General features: G+C 55.4%; 4 protein-coding genes across 4 annotated transcripts; 2 read left to right on the top strand and 2 right to left on the bottom strand.

Moving 5' to 3' along the window:
* Positions 1-787: 787 nt before the first annotated feature.
* On the top strand, positions 788-3,940 carry MRS44_006492 (uncharacterized protein; the record flags this gene model as incomplete). Its single annotated transcript, XM_046267293.2, has 4 exons — positions 788-1,128; positions 1,259-2,116; positions 2,165-3,095; positions 3,149-3,940. 4 exons carry the CDS (start codon positions 788-790, stop codon positions 3,938-3,940), a joined length of 2,922 nt encoding a protein of 973 aa, XP_046139908.1.
* Positions 3,941-4,688: 748 nt separating this feature from the next.
* MRS44_006493 (uncharacterized protein) lies at positions 4,689-5,420 on the bottom strand (the record flags this gene model as incomplete). Its single annotated transcript, XM_046267296.2, has 1 exon — positions 4,689-5,420. One exon carries the CDS (start codon positions 5,418-5,420, stop codon positions 4,689-4,691), a length of 732 nt encoding a protein of 243 aa, XP_046139907.1.
* Positions 5,421-6,492: 1,072 nt separating this feature from the next.
* On the bottom strand, positions 6,493-8,999 carry MRS44_006494 (uncharacterized protein; the record flags this gene model as incomplete). The annotated part of the gene is made up of 2 exons (XM_065621789.1): positions 6,493-8,163; positions 8,298-8,999. 2 exons carry the CDS (start codon positions 8,997-8,999, stop codon positions 6,493-6,495), a joined length of 2,373 nt encoding a protein of 790 aa, XP_065477861.1.
* Positions 9,000-15,628: 6,629 nt separating this feature from the next.
* MRS44_006495 (uncharacterized protein) lies at positions 15,629-16,750 on the top strand (the record flags this gene model as incomplete). Its single annotated transcript, XM_065621790.1, has 3 exons — positions 15,629-16,072; positions 16,122-16,557; positions 16,614-16,750. The coding sequence occupies 3 exons, from the start codon at positions 15,629-15,631 to the stop codon at positions 16,748-16,750; spliced, it is 1,017 nt and encodes a 338-aa protein (XP_065477862.1).
* Positions 16,751-17,057: the final 307 nt, after the last annotated feature.

Below are 17,057 nucleotides of genomic sequence, written 5' to 3' on the forward strand. Positions count from 1 at the left end.
GCTTGTTACATACATGCAAAAATTCATCATTGCGCTTCTCTCTTTGGTCATGGGTCGCGCAGCCCAAGCTCCACGATAGGATCCAATTCCCATCCATCTCCGCCCCCCTCCCCGCAGAAAGCCACGCCGGTCCGCCGCACTACTGAACCAGGACACTACCACTCGCACCGCACAACACACGCCGACGCCATACCGCGCTTGTTACAGGCGGTGGCAGAGGGGACAAAGAACTCAGGGCCCAAAGTGACCGACTGGAGAGCTTCTCTGGGATTGATCAATCATCTTGGACTCGGTCGAGTCTAGTCCGGTCAAGCTCGCCTTGTCCAATTCATCCATCTCAATCTGTCATCCCCTCGTTTCACACCTGCTCCAACTTTTCCAACCCCGAAACATTCAATTCGCATCCGACCTGTCCTCCGGCGGCTGCCTCGGCTCGCTGATCGTTTCCCGCCTGGTCTTGGACTTTGTGTTTCGTCTCTTTTGCTCTCATTCTCCTCTTTTCAAGCTCATTGTTGGTGCTTATCATTTCGCGACAAGGAAGGGGGAAAAGAGATAGAGGTACTAGCCTCCGGCCGGATAACCCGAGCTGCCGTTCCGCCTTCCGTCCCCGTCTCCGTTCCGTCCACTTCCCACCCCCTCGGGCTTCCTTCCTCCGCGCGTCGCCTCGTCCAAACCATCGCTTCAAGTGCCGCTCCGCCCATCGCCATCGCCGTCCCCTCACCAGCGTCTCACCTAGTGTCGCCCGCAGCCATCGGCTCCGTCCTCCGTCGCCCGGCGGGCCGTCACCATGCCTGCGCGCGGCCCTCCATCTCCGAGCTCCCAACCGGCCAAGCGACAGAGGCAGAACTCCCTTGACGATGGATCGCCGCGCAACGGTCAGCCGAGCCCCAACGATCGACAGCAAGCCGACGCCGCATCGTCCGCTGCCTCTGCTCCTGCCTCTGTTGCTGCCTCGGTAGCTGCCAAGCCAGGCCAGAGCAGCAACTTCCGCAACGTCAGCGCCTGTAATCGATGTCGCCTCCGCAAGAACCGTTGCGACCAGAAGCTCCCGAGCTGCGCGAGTTGCGCCAAGGCCGGGGTCGCCTGTGTCGGTTACGATCCCATCACCAAGAAGGAAATCCCACGCAGGTACGACCAGGAACTGGACGCGCGGCGGTGTGTGAGCGAGAGCCTCTGTGCCTCGCTCGACGTCGCGTGCTGGATATCATATCGCGCCGTCAATGTTGGGTGGTGGATGATTTGCTGACCTGTCGCGCAGTTATGTCTTTTATCTCGAGACGCGAGTTGAGCAGCTCGAGAATCTGCTCTCATCCAATAACATCGCCTTTCCCCCAGCCGAAAACCTCGAGATATGCTCTCGCCCGGGCACCGACACCGCCAGCATCAACTCGACGACAGAGACGGGCTACTCGGGCCAGTCCGAGGCTGGCGACCGCACTATCAATAGGCCTCAGAGCCAGGCAGTTGAATCGCTGAAGCCCAAGAAGCCGGGCCAGGCCGGCTTTCTCAACATTGTCAGCCCCTCGAAACCCCGATCTTTGGCTTCGGCGTCTGGCGTCTCGTTTGCCAGGGTCGTGTACGCTGCTGTGCAGTACTCTACCTCTGGTCAGACGGGTATGATTGATCGACCAGGCTCACGTCAACCTACAGGAAATGGAGCTTCGCTGCGCGACTCCTTCTTTGGTCTTCACACACGGCCCACCATCAAGCCTGCTGCTTTCCCTCCCAAAGAAGTCGGCCTGCGGTTGGTGAGGCTCTACTTTGAGCATTCTAACCCTCAGATTCCAATTCTCCACCGAGGAGAGTTTATGCAGACTTTTGAGCGCGTCTATGCCACACAGGACCCCGGTCGCGGCTCGCGCGAGCTGTATTTGCTGAATATGGTATTTGCTATCGGCTGTGGTGTCATAGTGGGCGAGCCCGTAAAAACAGAATCGTCGGGCGGTAGTACGGGCGCCGAGGCCAGGAGCCGGTGTGAGCCTGAAGAATACCATGCGAGCGCCATCGTTCACCTGGAATCGTGCCTGAGCAACAGTGGCGGGGGATTGGAGGTTTTGCAAGCCGTGCTTCTCCTGGCCAACTTTGCCCTCCTCCGCCCTGTTCCCCCTGGACTCTGGTGAGTGATGGATCAGTGAACTGCTGAAAGGAGACTAACATGTGTCAGGTACATCATTGGCGTTGCTGTGCGACTCGCGGTTGACCTTGGCCTTCACTACGAAGATGACAGAGACGTGGAAGTGTCGATACCCGAGCCTGCCGAGTCGGACCAGACTGAGGGTGCCGGGCCACGCGAGAATGGTGTTCAGGCTCGTGGAAGAAAGCTGTGGACGCGTGACATGAGACGGCGTCTGTGGTGGTGCACGTACTCGCTTGATCGGCTGGTGAGCACATGTGTTGGAAGACCATTCGGCATTAGCGATCAGGTCATCACAACCGAGTTCCCCTCGCCGTTGGACGACGACTATATCACGCCGACGGGGCTCTTGGATCCACCATCAGACCAGATCCAGCCCAGCTACAAGCATGTCGCCCATCACTACTTCCGCCTGCGGCTGCTGCAATCTGAGATCTTGCAGGTGTTGCAGTATAACCAGGCTCAGATCGCCAAGGCGGGCGTCTCAAACAAGCATCCTGATACGCATATGCACCTGCCGTCGCCTTTCCTGGTACAGTTTGATTCGTTCCGGTCATGGCGCATCGACATAGACAGGAGGCTATATCGGTGGAAGACGTCGGCACCCACGAGGCAGGAGACGGGCGTCATGTTCTCGACCGAATTCCTTGAGCTCAACTATTGGCAAGCCATCATCATGCTCTATCGCCAGAGCCTGAGCGTGCCCGCCATGTTCGAGGGCGAGTACAATTCGTCAAACGAGGTCAACAGTCCCACGGCTTACCAAGCCGAGCTACGCGAGGACGAGGATCGTATCTATCTCAAGGTTGCTGAGGCTGGCCAAAAGATTCTTCGTCTCTATCGGCAGCTCCATCTCAGCGGCCTGGTCAGCTACACCTATCTCTCCACGCACCACCTCTTCATGGCAGGAATTTCGTACTTGTATGCCATCTGGCATTCACCAATTGTGCGAAGCCGCCTTGTAAGTTTACTTGTCCCAATAGCAGAAAGAGCTGCTGGCTAACATGACATTAGACCATGGATGAGGTGGATTTCACCATCCTCGCGGCCAAGTCGGTCCTCACTGATATGATTGACAAGTGCCCGCCTGCTGAGACATGCCGGGATGCCTTTGACCGGACAGCCAAGGCCACTATCAAGATGGCCAGTTCTACAGGAGGTTTCGGGTCCCCGACGACTCAACCTCGAAGACAGCGCTCGGCTTGGAATACACCCCCTGACTCATCTAAGGGCTCGGCACAGGTCCGTCACCGGCACCAGAGCTCCGACCAGGCGTCTTATCAGTTCGACATGTCGCGGTCCGACTCGCTCTCCTCCCCGACACTGTCCGTGACGGGCGAGGTGAACGCGCAGCCGTCTCCTCCGATGGCGCGGACTGCTGAGGGGTACATGCTCAAGTCGCGTAATCGCCCAAGCCCTTCGGAGCTCAACCAGGAGGGATCGCCCGTGGAGTCGGGCATGGTACCGTCCCCTGGTGTTCCTAGGAGGGTGACATCCCAACCATCCACGGGTGGTGGATCGTATACTGGACAGCACCCTCAGCAGCAGTTCAGTGGACCGGGACCGGTTGATTATCCCGACGCGCAGACGATGGAGTTTCTGCAGAACTTGGGAGCTTCGGCCAACGGCGAGTTCGGCAGGATGGACCAGTCTCAGATCGACCTCGGCATGGGTATGAACTGGGAAGGGCTCCATCACGACTTTGGCGAGACACCCCAGATGAACCCCTTTGATACCTTCTTCTTCGGCGGGCCCCAAGGTGCCAACGGCAACGGGTCCAGCAACGATGGAGGGATGAATATGTGAGTAGTGAGTGATTGGTTACTGTTCTGTTTTTTATCTATCTATCTATCTATCTTTATTTGCCGGTGCTGGCGCGAGGGCTAGCTTGCAGACGTCAGGCAGTCTGTCAAGCGATGGGTGGCATTCTTGTCTATTTTTTTTTTTTTTATATCTTAGTCTATACTTGCTCAGATCTGCATCAGAGGGCGAGGGCTCCGCCTCTGTTACATGTTGTCATTGTCAGTCGAAGTGAGAAGAGAAAAAAAAGTTGGGAGGTGGTTAGAGGACATGGTGCCTTTGGGCTGGCTGGGTGTATCTAGGCCATGGTCTTTAAAGAGATGGGAGAAAAGGGGGAGAGGAGGACACACAACATGAAAACAGCCATGTTGCGCAGGATCAAAGGACAGTTGAAAAGGCCGATTCGTCTGTATATATAGCTTTCATGACGAGACCGTTCAGGGGGGTATCTATGGAAATGACTTGGGCCTCTGCTCCAAAGACTCGAGCCCATTCTGTCCTGTCGTCTGCTTCTTCTGGCATTCTCGTATTACTTGGGTTCATCCGTCCTAGATTGCCGTCACCACTCCTATTACCCCGTGCTGAAGAACCCTCCTCGTTCTCCAACTCAACATTATATATAATCAATCACTCCAGCGCTTTTTCCCAAAACGTTCATTGACGGAAAAGTCCCCGTTCATCAACCCTTTCTGTGCTGAATTCGTAAAGTCGTAACCGGAAGAAGAAAGCGTGTTAAAGTCATCGTAACAATCCCTCATCGATCCCGGCTATACCGCCTGCTCTCCCTCCTCGGCGAGTAGTCTCTCGGTGGGTAGTCTCTGTACCCATCATCCCTGTATGGCTCTCGTCGGTACCGTTCCTGGCTGTATCGCTGGCTGTATGACCTCCTTGGCGGCGACGGGCTGTGCTCCTCCTCGACGACGATCTCATTGTCCGATGATAAGCCCGACACGGCGGATTCTTGGGCGAAGCGCGGGTGTGGAGGCGCAGACGAGAGGGGAGAGGGGGTCAGAGATGGAGGCTCGACGATGATGCGCTCACGGGCCGGGGGATCGACAATCACAGGCGACACTCTCCTTCGGCTCCTCTCGCGTGAGCGCACAGTCGTAGCCTTTGACCGTGCCGTCCTCCGTGATCCATTGCTCCTTGGCCGTCGACTCTTCCTCCCCCTCTTGCTCTTAAAAGTGATGACACTCCGACTCGCAAAGGTCGACGAGTCGCCCCCAGTAACGCTGCTCATGGGCGCGCCAGACTCCTCGACCATGACAACGGGTCCCCGGTGCAGGATGACGTACACGAGCCACAGTAGAAGCAGGAACCCGGCGACGGAGCCGAGAACGATGCCCGCCACGACGCCCGGGTGAGGCGAGTTGTCAAGATTGCCATATGTCGACGGGACGGGGACAAACGATGTGCTGGACGGGTCGTTTTGCCGAACCGCGAGCCGGTTCCCGGAGGGTATCGTTCTCGAAGGCAGGACGGGCATTTTCAGCGTTTCCCTCTCTTGAATGACTCTTTCTCTTTCTTGTCTCTTTGTCGTCGATGGATATTGTCGTTGTTGTTTGTTGTTTTGTTGACGTTTTGCGTCTACGACGGGAGCCAAAAGGACGCGCGCGCAGAGGGAAAGAAAGGCAGGTCGCAGAACGGGAGACCTACCCTTAGCGCATGGCAACGGGGTCAACAAGGAGCGATCGAAGCAATTAAGCTAGCTTCCCCTTTCGATGGGGGTGATAATCGACGAAGCGAGCGACGAGGATGGGATGAGAGGGAGGAAACAGAAATGGTAATTAAATGGACGGACGGGAGGAGCGAGGATGAGGCTGGTTATGCAGCAGTAGCATCGCTCGGAAACTACCGCAGAGGTCACTCTCTTTATTAGATGCACGTCCCAGCCACACCATTTTTTGGTCGGCAATCTTAGCGAGACACGGGCAAGTAATTACATGACCTCGAATTTTGGATTTGGCATTATTGTAACCTCTCCAAGAGAATTCAAAATGAATAAATGCCTTACCGTTACGCATCAGACCAATTTCTGCAGACTTCTATCCTATTTGAGCATCCGATACAGTCAACTCGGGTTCCGGCGACCATGCGGCATAAAAGTGGAGCATCTCGGCCCCGGCCCGGCCCCGTTGTCTCGCAAGTTGGAACGGCTTTCACATGTTCTCGCCCCTCAGTCACTCAACAGCATATCCATAGTGAGGTACAATATAATCTTGTCTAAATTTTGGACATAATCGTCTCTTTTTACTCGCTACAAATACCCCTAGTCGCTCAAGATCTAACACACAATATCCCGCTCCCTAATACATTTACATCAAAGTCATCCAAGGCCGTCGTCGCATATCCAGAAATGCGCCCCCATACAGCCAATGCTCCATTGTTTAATATAGTACAAGAAAAGAGAAAGAAACAGGAATAAACTCTCCAAGTCAACTTTTCCAGAAACTGGTCCCAGTATCGTTCCGATTCGAAAAAGGAAATCTGCGGCAGGCGCTCCGTCGTGGTCATTAGATATGAAAGCAGACAAATAAAAGTCAAGAGAGTCAGAGACTTTATACTCTGATTCGTGGATTCGGGGGAAGTGGTGGCAGTGCACATGTAGGTGGTGGAGCTGGTGGAGGGCCTTCGCTCAGTTGAGGCATGCTTCGCCGAATGAACAAGCCCTTGCTGCCCGTATCTGTCCTCAGTTGCGGGTTGCTGGCGGATGCGGGGATCGGAGGAAGAGGCACCGTAGGCGGTGGTGCAGGCAGTGGCAGTGACTCTGGTGCCATGGGCGGAGGTAGATCGGCCGAGGCGCTATACTGAGATGCTCGATCCGACACTATAGACTGCATGCTCGCTCGCCTCTGGGAACGTGCCTTCGCTGACACCGAATCACTTCGGCCATCGCCATGCGTGTCCATTGAGGTACGGCATCTGACCATCTCGTCAGACCCAATTAGGGACGACCGAGATCGAGTTCTTTGGGGGGGTCCAGGTCGGACTGGTGTTGTAAAGTTGCGCAACATTGGATGAGGACTCTCAGATTTGCGCCATTGCCGCATCCCTGAAAATCTGCGTGAGCTGGCTGGCCGGTTAACCTCGACGATAGGTTCATCGACAGGCGCCAGGCTTGACCGTCGTGATGGCACATCATATGTGTTGGGAATCCGCGGCAGGGACATCAAATCATCATCGTCGGGGTCAAGCGGTTGGGTCTCGTCCCCATGACGAGTCACCGGCCGCTCGTGCACCTCCTCCATCGGTGAGGGCTGGTCAGCTACCATTGACAGCGGTCGCGCGATCGGCAGAGTGGTCGGTGGTGCTCTGCGACCTAACGATCGTGTCTGGTACTCAGTCATACCTGACTGCGTCATCATGCCAAATTCCTGCGCTGTACTCCTCACATACGAAAATCGTCTGTTCGACGTGTTAGGAACGCTGAAATTTGGTGTTGGTGCCTTGGAATGTGGCGGCGTGTTCAGATCGTGAATCACCCCTGATCCGTACGTCGACTGCGGTCGCACATTTGCTGGTCCACCGCGAAGCTCGACGAAGGGGCCCAATACTTGCATCGATTGCCTTCGGTCGAGGATCGCTGCAGCGTTTGGTCGTGGCCTTGCCTCCGGCTGGCTAGCTGCTTCTTGCACCTGAGGCTTCTCTTCAAGATTCGTAGGGAAGGTGTCCACAGTCGGCGATGGCTCCGGGGACGACCCAGTGGATGTCACAACTGTCCGCTGTCCAGAGGATATAAAGGAAAGGCGGTTCGAGCTATCTCGTAGGTTATCCAGCTGCCTGCCATCGTGTGATACGAAGCTGTTGGTAGTTGAAATGTCGTCCAAGGACTGGTCAGCGGCTGCATCAGGTTCGGCAGTGGTAGTAGCCGAGTCATCGGCATCGCTCGCTCTCCTCCATTGAGAGCCTTGGGTGCTCTGGCTCATGACGCGCGACAGTCGATCTGGATCCCTCACCACCAGCGTTCGTTGGCTGGGCTGCTCTCGTAGGGGTACAAATTCATCCTCAGCTTTGGGCTTCCCCGTCTCGGTAAGCGTTCTCTTGCCTCCCAGGTTCTCGATCTCACGGCGTAGTGTCGCAATCCAGCCTTCCATATCCTCAGCAGTCTCGAAAATCATCAGAAAGTTGGACGCTTGTCGCCGTTCTGTAACCCGGAGGTTCCAACGTGAGAAGAGTGATCGTGAGGAGTCAGTAGTCAGCGTGCCGTCGGATTCCGTAACTGAAGAAACCTGTATCACCCAATGACGACCAGGAATCACGTCGCTGGCAAAAGCCGCCGAGTTTTTCCAAGATGGAGAACCTTCTCAGGCAATCGGTCAAAGGGCCCTTCTGCTGAATACTGTAATAGATAGCCCGATGTTACCAGGACGTAGATCTTGTTCGTCCATTCAAACTTGGGGGCGGGACCAGAAGTGTTGCGTCGGTGCTTCTTCTTGACCTTGCCCTTCTCAATAGTGCCTGCTTCCATGTCAATTGCCGCAGGCAAGTCCTCGCGAGATGCATTAACTCTGCGCTCATGCATGCGCAGAATGACTTCTGGGGCCAATGACGTAGCGGGCAATGTCATGTGCTTGATAGCTTGAGGAAATGCTTTGAAAAGTGGCGGAGGATGCCATGTTGCAATTGGTCCTCGCGCGGGTTTGACTGGGCCTTGAACCCTGACGGCACCAACGGATTTCTGGAGAGTAGATGGGATCTGATGATGAGCGTCGAGTATAGTGGATAATGGGCGCGGGCTTCGTGGTGTTGTGGGAGAATGATCAGACACAACAGCTGACTGGCCATTGGAAAAGGTGCTCATATCGGTAACAGACGTGTGACTCCCGATCGACGTGGGCGTTTCTGGGATTGCCAACTCTTTTGGTGCTTTGGATCGACTAAACAGACTCCTCAATCCCAACCTAGACTCCCTCTTGTTGACCTTTTCTGGCTTCAAGGGAACCCGGTTTTCTTCTGCTGCCATAACGTCGATGTCCGGTGGGCGGCTCCTTCGCGACGGTGCATGAGGGCTCTGAAGCGCTTCCAAGGTGCCACTATGGGCCATGAGGGAATCTCTGTAAGGCATGGTTGCGAAGCCGACAGCGGATGCTTAGGATGGTGGAGGGTTTGCGAGGGGATGCCCCAAGGGGACAGCCGAGCGGTGGGCGTCGTCGTGGAAGATATCTGTCGCGCAGGACAGAGCGGCATGAATCGGCTACCTTGCTGCCCGGGTGCAAGCGACGAACAATACTGGTGTGACGACAAGTTCAGGATAATACTGCGAGCACCTCGGTTGGTAATATGCGCCGGACGATATCTTCGTGCGCCCAAGTGTGTAACAGGCGGGAAGCGGGAGCGGGAGATGGCGAGGATAATAGGGATTGATGGATTGGAATGTGGGCTCCCGTCTCGGATCTGGTGGATCGCAACTTGATATCAAAAGGTTCCGTCGCGAGATGGCGCCGGCATCAACTTGTAAGAGGCTCGGCTGTTTCTTCTTACCAAGAATGGAAAGTAAAGGTAGTGAGGAATAACAAGAGAGAGGAAGAGAGCGACGCAAGTTGACAAGACAAGAGAATGTGAAGCCTACTTGGCCGTAAGGAATGAGCAAGCGAGCAAAGTAAACACGCCAGAAAGAGGGCGCGTATTCAGACAGAGTGCAGCAAGGTAATGTAAGATGTTTGGATTGGAAAGGAGGAGAAGAAGTCAGCGAGACGCGGGAGAGGGCGGGAGGAGGCCCGTTGTATTGGATGGAGGAAACGGCTCCCAGTACGGAGAAGGTGGGTGGTGTGGTGCCGGGTCGTGATGTAGTGAGTACATCGACGACGTATCGGGGAAGGTGCAGGGCCTACTTACACTTACCTTACGGGGGTGGGCATGGGGATGGGGACCTCCAGAAGGAAGGAAGCCCACCCAACGTGCCCGCCAACCTCACCTCAGGCACGGAAGACAGGAGCGACGGGATGCAAGGGGGATTTAACGAGGAAGGAACTTGAATTCTCTTCTTATCAAGACTCCTCTTTAGCAAGAACAGCACAGCAACATCCTCTCCTCGACATCAAGTCCTCCCTCGAGTCATCAACTCGACTCTCCCTCGCCACCGTGCTTCCAGAGGGAACAACAGTGTCTAAGGTGACATTGCGCTACACCCTCTTTCTACTGGACGATGAGGTACCTACTCTTTTCGTTCGCTCCTCAAAAAGACAGAGCGTCAAGGCACTGCACCACCAGTCAAAGTCGCAACAACATGGGATCCGCTGGGTCAAGAATCCCTGCACTGCCAGAGATGGTTGGAAGAACAAGCCTCACGCAGGTACGGGGTACATGTGAAAAGAAACACGCACAGGGCGCCCACAAAGCCCACCCACACGGGGCATCCCACTGGAGTGAGCGACGCGGCCAGAACATGGGGCCTCGCCTGGTGGAACCTGATCTTGATGACCAAGAACAGCGAAATTCGAGCGCCCAGCGAGGCGAGCGACGACCCAGTAGCAGAGGGATGAGGGAACAGACAGGGGTGACCTCCTGCAACCTGCAAAACGGCTGCCAGGGACCGAACCATACCTAGCCAGCCCGGCGAACGGGGTGCTAACCAGTGGAGACGGTTTGGCAGCCCGGGAATCGCTCCTCTCAAGGACACCTTTCTAGCCCGAGACAGAGCCACTGAGTTCGTACAACTGTATTGTACCATTGTCCGAACATGGGCTGATGAGGCTGGAGCTACTACGTAGGGTGAATCTCCTCCCTCCCTCGTCTCGAAGGCTGGTCTCGATCATCATAGTGGCCGGCCCTTTGAGGGCCCAGGAGCCTGGAACACATGGGGAAGAGACCAGCCCCCAGCTGCTCCAGCAGAGTCTGAGCCTTGTCAATTGGGCCAACAAGTTTCACGGCAAACATGGACGCGAGCCCGACGCAGATGACGATGTTCATACGTGTGCCGCACAGCGAAAAAAATTCAGGACACGCAATATCGACGAAAAGGAACGGACGCGACCGTTTTGTACGGTCCAGTAATTGGCTGAGACAAGACACACGGCTTAAAACGACACGACACGATACGACGCCAGACGGCACACTGGATCGATTTTTAAAGAGTTTACTTGCGCACGGCACCCAGACGGGTTGGAGTAACTCTGTCCTCTCCCAAACGGGCTGAGCCTCGCCGTCGGCTCAAAGTGCCACGGCCTTCGAGGAACCAACCTAGCCTCCCGGGGGCCAGGGGTAAGCAAGCCGTCTTCACCTCCCTAGCCCAAACCCTTGAGCCATGGCCAGGATAGAGCGGGAGTTTTTCAACTTGTGACAAGTCTAGCATCTATTAATCCCAGTTTCTTCCTAGCATCTCGGCTTAGAATCCCCCATGTCACCCCCACTCCAGGAATGGAAATCCTTGCAGCTCACCCTTCACAGCGAATAGCAAGGAAAACCGCTGTGTCGCAGGCTGCACGCGCGTTTCGGAGGCTGTGGTGGTAACGGTGGCTCTAGTCACGATCTTTCGATTATCCAAGCCGATCCTTTTGTCTCCCGTGCCAAAATGATTTGGCCTACTTGTCGACCCTCATCTTCCAACCCAAGGTTCGGCATCCCGCAGGGCATCACGCGCATGCGAGATCCTCCGAGGCGGCTGCGCAGCAACTCTTTCTGAGAGTATCGCCGAAGCCAAACTTCACAAACGCCCATCACGGAAGCACAACCTGCGGTCCGGGCTCAATCGCTGCCAGACCAGTGTCTCGCAAGCACGGGAGCCGGTGTTAGTACTGGGAACGTGCCAAAGCCAACCTTGCAACCCTTACCCTTCTGCTGTCATTTTTTGCTAGCCTCAGCAGTCAATCGGTAATACAAGGGTCACAGAAAGGGTCTTGGCCGCTGCGCTGACAAGCCTCATCACGCTGAGAAGCCAGAATAATAGGGCTTTTGTTTCGGGATCGGCGCGGAAACCGCACAAAACGAGCGATTCCATTCTCGCTCTCAACCTCAGCTGGTCATTCGGAGGAAACGTGACAGGGGCCGGATTTGTATCCTCGAGCCTGCATCTGCCGCGGCGCCAACAGCGAATACTCTCCAACATCAGGGGCTATTTTTCTACTCGCCTTATTACCCTCTCATCTTACACCATTTAGCGAACACGATTTGCTGCCCATCTCCATACCGCGGACTCGGAAGAACAGGACGTCTTTGAGTCTGTGCTGGGTTCCCTGCCTCGAAATCCAAAAGTTCTTGGACAGCTCGAATGCATCTCATTCTCCACACAGCGCACAGGTTGCACGTGAGGAGAAGCCGGTGCAGTTCAGTGCTGGGATCATTCTTGTTTGCTTGAGTGACGTCGGTTGACCACAAGTGCACTTCAACATCTACATAGAACATACTAATCGCAAGATCCCCGCGTCTTAATTCGACAGACTATAGGCCTCCTGCATGATGCAGAGGCTTTCTCGGCACTTGAAAAATCGATCCGAGGATTAAATCACATCAACAGAGGAAGCACTAGGCATTTCTCTCCACGACGGTTCTCAATGGGCCGGTCCTTTCGTCTCATTCATCAAGCGAGCATATGCCCACATGTTGGACCGTCGAGCTACACAGCGTCTGCTGTCCTTCGCAGTTTTGTGCAAGCCAGTACGCCTGTACTCCGTGTGTGGTTCTGGAGATACAAGACACAACCAACGGCCTGGGCCATGTGCGGTTCCGCTCATATCCAGTCCGGGGGCACCCTTTCCAACTCGTCAGCACCAAAGAGCCGTCGTCGCTAGACTCTTCTACGCACCCACAGGCATCCCGGGTGTTCCTAGGTCCGGCAAATTGGGTCATCGATCGAAATAGCATCGGTGTGCTCGCCTAAATTGCCTAGCCTTGATCCATCCAGCCACGACAGTATCGCACAAGGCACTAGCCTTTTGGCATTGAAGATACTTGAGCCTCTGGAACTCACGCACGCAAGCTTATGCGGGAACTCGCGCCTTTGGGCTTGAATTGCGGGCTCTGCAGAAGATGCAGATCGGCTGGCCTCGTTCCTGCAGTAGTGGGCGACTAAACTCGGAGCTGTCTGGTTCGGATTTCGCTTCTCTGGCCACTGAGCCAATGCCACTGTTGATACGGGTTCAAATGCCTGCCCTGATTGGAGGGGCGCTGCTGCAGACCTGGATATGGGCAAGCTGAGAGGATGGCGCCGTGAGACAAACCTATTTCCCGTAACGAGTTCCTCCCTGCCGCTTGTGTGGTGGAAATTATCTAGGAAGCAAACATTGCTTGCGATCGAGACTGGACGATCCGTAAACGTTGGATCAGTCCGGCTTTTGCGGTTCTCAGCCAAGTCTGCTCCATCTAGGATGTCTCGGCTCCATCCAGACCCATGTGGACTAGGCCAGGGCCGAGACAGGTTTACTCTTGTCATCAGGCTCCTCCTGGGTGGTGGAGCATCTTTGGAGCCTTCCAGGCCCGGTTTTCTCATCAACTTGGGATGGGCCGTGGTAAGCGATTACAGAAGGCAGACAGGAGCTTCTTAGTGCCGGTTGTTGTGGCCGCGGCCGCGGTAGTTGGTGTCGGGGGCTACGTAAACGACAAGGGCGCTGGCACAGATTCAGTACCGCCAGAATGGCTGGACTCTCCGGATCAGACGGTGAGACTGAGGGTGAGGTTGCGGAATGTCACCTTGGTTGTGAGATCCATGGACTCGTCGAGGATCTGCGTTGCTAATCAACGTCCTCGCCGGTGAACGGAGCTAACGAGATGAGCTTAAGATGAAGATGCCCAACACGCTGGCAAGCTAAGTCGAATTGCGTTCATCTTCTCTTTTTGCTTTTTCCAACAAATACGGAGTTGTTTCGGGCTGTTTTTTTTTTTTTGCTTCGCCCACCAACCAACAACCCCCCACACTGAGATGAGTGTAATTACCTGGGTAGGCAGAAGAGTATGCAACTCGCTATGGCCAGATGTTCTCTGGCAAGAGTATCCGTCGAACAAGGACGAGTGGAAGCTCCTCCAACGTTGAAAGGAGGCTTGCTCCCTCAGCATCTTGGGATCAGATGAAACCGCCAACAGGGACAAGGACAAGACTCGACTGCGGGAGAGACCCTCTCTTTTCTCCGCCATCGGCCACAGACATGTCTGGGTTTAATTAACTTTTCTTTTTGCCTTTCGCCCATTCGCAAGGACCATGGCTTGCTATCCATGTGCGCAGCGCACGCCCGCAACGCTGCATGTTGGCCTGGGCTCTCACTGGTTGAGGATAGGTGATTGGGGCTGGGCACATCAGAGTTTCACCAAGATGGCCTGTTCTCAGCACCTCTGCTCTGTGATGTTGGGCGGAGGCGTTTCAGGAGCACATATTTCCCCGGAACCCCGGGCGTTGAGGCCTTCAAGAGGGCCTTGCTCTCGTCCCCTGTCTGTGTGTTCGTCTGGCCTTGACGACCTACAGAGTGTGTATGTGGTGAAAAGGAAGCTCAGATCGGACCGAGGTCCTGGTTTCTCGCATTTGAAAGGGCTGATGAGTCGCCGAGGCTGATGGGCTAACCTGTCTCGGTATCAGAGCCAGATGCAGCGTGATAATCATCAGTCTGACACATGCGAGGTGCAGGCCTGTTCATCCAGATGTTGGGACGAGGGACGTGGACAAAGGAATCGCGAAACGTGAAGGTGAAGCTTGGACAATTGGTCATGATTATCGAGCAGATGTAGGTCCATGGTGCTCCGAGAGCGGTGAGAAGTTGTCACACCTTGGTTGAGCGATGTCGGTATGGGTTCCTCGTGGCTTCCATCGTTCGTATGGCGTCGTCAGGCCTTGTAGTCACTGCTGGTGAGTGAAACTCTTGGTGGCGGGTTTGTGCCCGGAGAAGCAGATGGAGTCCATGGTTCAGTAGAGCCTGCATGCACGCTGCGGGTGACACAAGAAGCGTCCAGGCTCTTCTATCTGGATCCAGCACCTACCTGTCTACATGGGATCTTGGCCCGACTTTGCAGTGCTTGGTGTAACAGACAGCTGGTACCTAGTCGCCGAAAGGCGAGGCAAACCAAGAAACGGAACCGTGTCGGCGCTGGAATCAGTAACAGTACCGAGCCGAACGCAAGGTCAAGCCCGAGGCCCCGTCACGGTCAGTCAGAATCATGGCCACGACCAGGGAATCATGAACTCGAAGCCGGGCACGAGACGTCACTGGGAGGCGAGGGCAGAGACAGAGGCCAAGTCATCCGGAGACCCAGAGACGTCACAGGGCGCCTTCTCCAAGGCTCAGCGGGGTGCAGAAGGCTGTAGCGGGCTGGTCAAGCCCCCGCCATCGACTGACGCGCCCTGTGACCACTGACAGGCAGAGCTCTGAGGGGTCGTGATCGGCGCAGAAGCAGGCCACATCCTCACTCAGCAACTCCGGCGCATCCTCATCATGGACCTCCACGATCCCTAACAAATAGCCTCGTCTCTCTATCATCTTTCACGACCCTAGATGTTTTGCTATCAACCCTCAGCAATCAAACAGACCTATCATTTACCTGAGCATCTGTTCTAGCACGCATCCCGTCAACCTGCAGCTCCCGTCAGCTTGTAGCTACCCACATCAACCCCTCCAAACTGCCGACCTAACTCAGCCAATCGTCGTCACCTTGACAGCAAGCAAACATCCATTGACTCTTGACGTCTTCACCGACCCAACTCGCCTCTACTGCTTCGAACACCTTGCTTGTACATCACCTCACTTCTCAGGAGAGCAGCAAGTACCTCCCTCTATCATGGCCTCTCCAATAGACGGCACCGCGGTTCCCCGCAACGAGTCGCCGACCAGATCTCCGCGATCAGCTTCGATATCGTTGCAAGCAGCCGCGACCATGAATGCGGGACTCCAGCACGAGCCCACACGACGTACGACCGCATCTGGAAACTTCTATGGTCTGGGTCTCTCTAACAGGAAACCAGGGTCGTCCAGCAGCTCCCTTTCCCGACATCGATCCTCACCCCAAGCCGGCCGGCGTCGATCTGCCGTCCTCATGAACCTCCAGCTCAACGACCCATCTATACCAGCTCCCGGCGAGATGGTCAGCGAAGAATCCGGCCTCACGACTGCGAGCCCGCGGCCGATTTCTGGCTCGCCCCTGTTGGCTGACCCTCATCATCATAGAGCGCCCAGTCTGGGCGAGCTCCATCAGGAACTAGAGGCGGAGCAGGAAGCTCATGTGGTATGTGAGCCAGGTGTCATGTGCAACAATATTGACTAACGGTTGATAGAACCGCCTCCTGCAGATGATTCGACAGCAGCAGCTTGAGCTTCAACGGCTCCAGGCCGGTCAGCCACAGAACGTAAACCAGACCTCTGCTGTTGACGATAGCAGCGCCATCTCTGAGCGGTCGGCCCATGGCACGCCCCATGCCTCGAGCACCCAGATTGCGATCCCTCCCTCCTTACCGTCTGCCGGCTCGGGTCCCCGGTCCGCCACTCATCGCCATCCCCGAAGCTCCTTTGACATGGCTCGCGCCGACCTCCAGCGACGATCTAGAACGCCCAGTCGCAGCGGTGCTTCTCCGCGTCTCCGTTCGACGTCCATCGGTGGTGAAAGCGGGGACTGGGTCCTTGGCGGCCGAGATGAAAGCGCTTTCTACCAGGCCGAGACTCAGATGCTAGTTCGGGAGAATCAGATGCTTCGCCATCGAATTCGGGAGCTAGGTAAGCACCGGTCAAAAATAATAGCTCGGGACTATGTGTGCTAATGCTGTGACTAGAGAAACAGCTATCTGATCTGGGCGCTGGCTCCCCCACTGCCCATGAGCCCCCTCACCACTCCAGCCTGACCAGATCTTCCACTACGGTTGAAAAGGAGGAGGAGAAGCCTTTAACTGAAGCACCAAAGGAAACCTGAATTTGAAACTTGTGGTTCAATCGATTAGGACGCTGATAGGCATTAAACATCATTGTTGGGGAGTTTAGCGGGTTTGCTTCAGGGTAAGGCAGATGACTGCAGTTGTGCGTACGAGGTAAATCAAGTCAGTGCGAAAATCACCGTGGCGTTTAGGTGTGTTTTTTATGCATGGAATTAAGGATTGAAGGGGCAATGGAGGCAATGAATGGTTGAACGAATGGTTGTGAATGGCAACATCTCGTGGGAGTTGGAGTTGGGGCTGGGCTTGGGTGGTGGGTGGACTCATGGCGGCGTTTATTCACGAACT

This window comes from Fusarium solani (assembly GCF_023522795.1).
Source record: "Fusarium solani strain SB1 chromosome Unknown bctg00000003_1, whole genome shotgun sequence".
Lineage (NCBI taxonomy): Eukaryota > Fungi > Ascomycota > Sordariomycetes > Hypocreales > Nectriaceae > Fusarium > Fusarium solani.